This window comes from Callospermophilus lateralis, chromosome 2 (genome assembly GCF_048772815.1).
Source record: "Callospermophilus lateralis isolate mCalLat2 chromosome 2, mCalLat2.hap1, whole genome shotgun sequence".
Taxonomy (NCBI): domain Eukaryota; kingdom Metazoa; phylum Chordata; class Mammalia; order Rodentia; family Sciuridae; genus Callospermophilus; species Callospermophilus lateralis.
In genome coordinates, this window is record NC_135306.1 from 195,999,266 (window position 1) to 196,004,676 (window position 5,411).

The window sequence follows — 5,411 nt, forward strand, 5'->3', positions numbered from 1 at the left end:
GACACAGCAAGAAGTCTCTGACTAGATGTGGCCCCTTGTCTTTGGATTTCCCAGGCTCCATAATCGTAAACCAAATCAACTTCTATGCTTTATAAATGATCCACTCTCAGGTATATTGTTATACCAACATTAAATAGATTAAGGAGTGTATCAAATGATGTTTTCCAGCGAGTGAAGAGAAAACTTACAGAATTAAAAAAAAACTTTCAAATTATACATTTGATAAAGATTGAATACTCAAAATATATAAAACCATACGAGCAAATGTCAGGAAGTTTAGTAACCTACTAAAAATTGGGCAAAAGGTGCAAAACCATATTTCTCTAAAAATATACCAAATAATAGAGAAGAAGACCTTGGAAAATTGTTTAACATCATTAACCATTAGGAAAACATTAATTAAAATTACTGTAAGATAACAACAAAAACAACAACAACAAAATCCAGAAATAGCAAGTATTGGCAAGAATATGGATAAATTGATTCTCTTGAATTGTTAGTTGGAATGTGAAATGGATCAGTTATTTGGGAAACAGTTTTGTAATTCTTCAGAAAGTTAAATATAGAATTACTTGGGGTTGGGGCTGGGGCTCAGAGGTAGAGTGCTGGCCTGGGTGAGGCACTGGGTTCCATCCTCAGCACCACATTAAAACAAACAAACAAACAAATAAATGTATTCTGTCCACCTACAAGCAAAAAAATACATTAAAAATATGCATATATATGTATATGCAAATATATGTGTATATAATTACTGAATAACACTATAATTTACTGCTACATAAAAAGTCAAGAAGTTTTAAAATAGGTGATATGATAAGTCTATGTAACTGCAGTACAATCTTTTGGGAGTAGATGGAGCTGGTGTTGTGGCACATTATGAATATCATAATTGCTGATGAATTGCTCTCCTTAAAATGGTTAAATTTGTGGCATGCATATTTCCACTCAGTGAACTATTTAAATAAAAATAACTCTAAATGTGATTTAACTTGCATAATTTTTTTTGTTTTGTTTTTGATAAAGTGCCCGATTTTATAAGTATGTATCTTTGAAAGTAAATTAAATGTTATGTGTGCAATAAAAAATGTCCTTTAATGTGATCATAATAACTTTTATTTTGTAAAAGTTTCAAATTTGGTATAATAAAATTTTTGTATTTGCAAATTATCAATTTTTAAAAAATTAAGGAACTTCTATTAACCTTAAGAGATTATAAACATTAAAAAATGTAACTTTGCATTTTCTAAATTAAATGTATGTGATTTTTATAATGGATATAATATAAGGGTATAATTTATGTATTGACATTAAATAATCTTTGATTTATTTTTACTTATCCCACAGAAATTAATATTTCTTAAACTAGAAATTCTTTGCGTATTTCTTTCTGTTCCTATTGAATGTGGATCTGATTTTATACAATTATATCCTTCCCAGAGGTGAGTATATCTATAATTTGTGGTTAATATGTAAGTTGTAATTAACAAATGAAAATTACTAACAAAATAAATGATAGTTTTTGGAAATTCCAAATTTATTAATGTGATATACTACTATCTTTTCCTGTAAATTTGTCTTCATTCAAATATATGCCTTTGATTTTTCTCCTGGTTAATTCATTAGACTATATGTTGTTCCCTGATTTTGTAGATATATACAGTTATTATACATTTAAATTCTTTTTTTTTTTCTCCAAATGGCTATAACTACACTTCCACCAATAGTGTAGAAATGTTTTGTTTACTTCATTGCTTCACCATCATTTGGTAAATTTTTGTTATTGTTCAAGTGTTATGGAGAGTTTTCTATCATCGTACATTTTCATTTTTTCAGATCATTGCTAAAGTAATACATATACATAGGCCATAGAAAGATCTTTTAATGTGAGTTGTCTATAGGTATATTATGTCCATTTTTCTATGGATTTTTAGTGTGTCATTTAAAGCATAAGTATACCCATTTTCTTCAGTCTGCAACTTATTCTTTTACTCCATTTGTGATGATATTATCATGCAGATATTTAAGGTTATAAAATCTAAGATTGATCAATCTTTGTGAATTTGATGTGTATTTGGGGATCTCTTAGATGATGAGTGATAAACTCACTCTTCCTTTGCAAAGTTTGGGTATGCACAATTGGCAGCTTTGACACTTGAGGGATGTAACCATGTAGATGGAGAGTAGAAAGTTATTCAGACAGCAGAAAAAAAAAAAAAAAACATGGGGATATTGTATGAGGAGACTCTCATGACAAGAGAGGTTTTCTCTGTTCTGCTGAAGGGTAAGCATTACATTTATGCATTGCATATAGGAAAGCACACTGTGATGACACTCTATGTTTTAATGTTATTATCCTATTGGAAATAGCATATCATGGTGCTGCCTTGAGAAAGAGAATAATTTTCCACAAAATCACAGTTAAAATTCAAAGTTAAAAATCATCAGTAAGAATAAACCAAAGAAGGAAGAAAAGAAGGACAGAAAGGACAAAGGAAAGAAGGTAATGAAGGAATCAGAAGAAGACATAGTAAAGAGGAAGGCATCCATCTTACCCAAGAGTGGTTTTTCACTTCTCTGCCTTATTGTTTCTAACAATTATATGAAAATATTTTATTAGAAATTATTTTTCATATTCCTGGTAACCTGTTCCAAAAGATTGTTGATATGTGGTGTCCTCCCATGCTGTCACTCTTTCCAATCTATCACTAATCTAATCTATTACTATTTTTTTCCCCAAATATCTCCTTCACTTACTGATGGAATTGATGTCAATCTATTGAAATTGGAATTTGACTTATATTGGTGACTCTAAGTACCTAATAGATCATCATTTTCAGCAGGTCATGTGCCTCCAGAACTGATTCAAATTTCCTGTTGTTTGGGGGGTCATAAAAATAAATAAATAAAATGAATCAATACATAATTGTAATATTATTGATCATGCAAGTAGTGAAAACTTATGGACAACTAGAAATTGAACTTACATATAGGCAACTCTTCGACACATTGTTTAACAATAAGACTAATGAAGACAGATTTATTTTAATTATTGTTTCATTCCAACATTTGCTCTTAAATTTTCATTTTTATATCTTGCTATAAAATTATTCCTTAACTTAAATTCAATTATTGTTATTTTTAAAATATTTTAATTGCACCTTAATGAATAGTTACATTGCTATTATTTCATGTAATAATCTACAAACAATACCTAAAAAATATAAAAGCTTTAAAAAATCACATATTTCATGTTTTTCAGAATAATTCTATTAATTTTTACCAGAGTTTTGAAAGAGTGCAAAAATATAGAGCATGTAAAAAATTTAGAGTTCCAAAATAAATGAAATGACCAACAACTAAAAAAAAAAAAAAAAAAAGACATTACAATGCCAAGTATTTAAGAAAGAAATTTGAATAAAATAGATGCTTTCATAAAATTTTCATGAACTTTCTTCCCCCCAAAATATGAATTCTACTAATAATCATCAAAAAAGCCATAATGGAGATAGCTTTTTGGTTTGTTGTTTGTTTATAAAATTAGTTCATAAAACAATAGAATACAAGCATTGCTACTTTATAAGAACAATGCAAATCAGCATATTGTATATAGACATTTATTTTAAATAAAATTTTATTAATGCCATTTTTATTGTTATATATTGTTATAGAATTTATAGTGCTCTAATTATGAAAGAGCATAGATTATATCAAGTCATTTTACACAAGTACTAAAAGATCTAGAAGTCTGAAGTTATTTTTCATATGATGTGAACACGTGTAGGATTGGATGTTAGAAGAAATTTTTTTTTATTTGTTTTTTTGCTCACTTTGTGTTTCAATATGATTTAATACTAAATCTACTAAGGCTTTAGGAATGGCATGTGTTGAGTCAGGGATCCCACCAGTACCTTGCAGCTGATCATGCATGAGTACTCTACCCTTGGCCTACCATCTTGTCATTGTCTCCTCAACCTCTGCTTGCTTATTATGCCCACAAGATAATATATCAATATAGTTTATTTCCCCTTGATTTATAATATTTTTCATTATTTTCATAGCAGCATAAACTATAAACTCCTGAATATCTTCAAGTTTGTACTATGAGATTTCAGCATGAAGAATATCACTGAAGTTACCATGCTTGTACTCAAGGGATTCACAGACAGCAATGAACTGCAGGTCATGCTCTTCTTCCTGTTTCTTCCAATTTACCTTTTCACTCTCATAGGTAATTTAGGATTGATTATATTGGTTTCTGGGGATTCCCAACTCCACAATCCAATGTACTATTTTCTGAGTGCTTTATCATTCTTGGATGCCTGCTTTTCTACTGTTATTACTCCAAAAATGTTAATAGATTTTATTTCAAAGACAAAAGTCATTTCATCTCTTGGATGTGCAGCACAGATGTTTCTTGCTGTTAGTTTTGGAACCACAGAGTGCTTTCTCTTGGCAGCAGTGGCTTATGATCGCTATGTGGCCATCTACAACCCACTTCTGTATTCAGTGAGCATGTCACCCAGGGTCTATGTGCCACTCATCATTGCACCCTACATCGGAGGAATGCTGCATGCTAGTATACACACAGTAGCCACTTTTAGCCTGTCATTCTGTGGGTCCAATGAAATTAGACATATATTCTGTGACATTCCTCCTCTACTTGCCCTTTCTTGTTCTGACACTCACATAAATGAGCTCTTGCTTTTCATCTTTGTAAGCTCCATTGAGATAGTCACTATCATGATTGTCCTGGTGTCCTACAGCTTCATCCTGTTGGCCATTCTGAAGATGCATTCTGCTGAAGGGAGGAAGAAAGTGTTCTCCACCTGTGGCACCCACCTTACTGGAGTGTCCATTTATTACGGGACCATTCTCTTCATGTATATGAGACCAAGTTCTAGCTATGCTCTGGAGCATGACATGATAGTGTCAATATTTTACACCATTGTTATTCCCATGCTGAATCCCATCATCTATAGTTTAAGAAACAAAGATGTAAAAGAAGCAATGAGTAGAGTGTTCATAAAAAATAGTGCATGGATAAAGTGAATATTTCTCACTAAACTTTTACGTGACAAAAATGAAACTAATTTTTAATGTGCCCCAATCATCATTTCTGAGAAAGAAAGGTAGTATTTTATTAAGAGGTGTTTTTTGTTGTTATTGTTTTGTTTTTGACATTTTGAAATAAAGATAATAGTCACCATGGTACCCCCACAGATCAAGACGAGAAATGAGGGGGAAAGGAAGGTCCTGGGGAATGAGATTTAGTGAATTATGTTATGTGAATGCATGAATATGGCATAATGAATCCTATTGTTATGCATAATTATAACATAAATAAAAAAGAAAGCAAAGTCATTGTCTCAATCAATGGTTGCAAACATTTTTTTTTTAATTTTAATAAT

General features: G+C 30.7%; 1 protein-coding gene across 1 annotated transcript; it reads left to right on the forward strand.

Moving 5' to 3' along the window:
- Positions 1 to 4,086: 4,086 nt before the first annotated feature.
- Positions 4,087 to 5,052, forward strand: LOC143390461 (olfactory receptor 5T9-like). Its single transcript, XM_076842846.2, has one exon. It carries the CDS (start codon positions 4,117 to 4,119, stop codon positions 5,050 to 5,052), a length of 936 nt encoding a protein of 311 aa, XP_076698961.2. The 5' UTR covers positions 4,087 to 4,116.
- Positions 5,053 to 5,411: the final 359 nt, after the last annotated feature.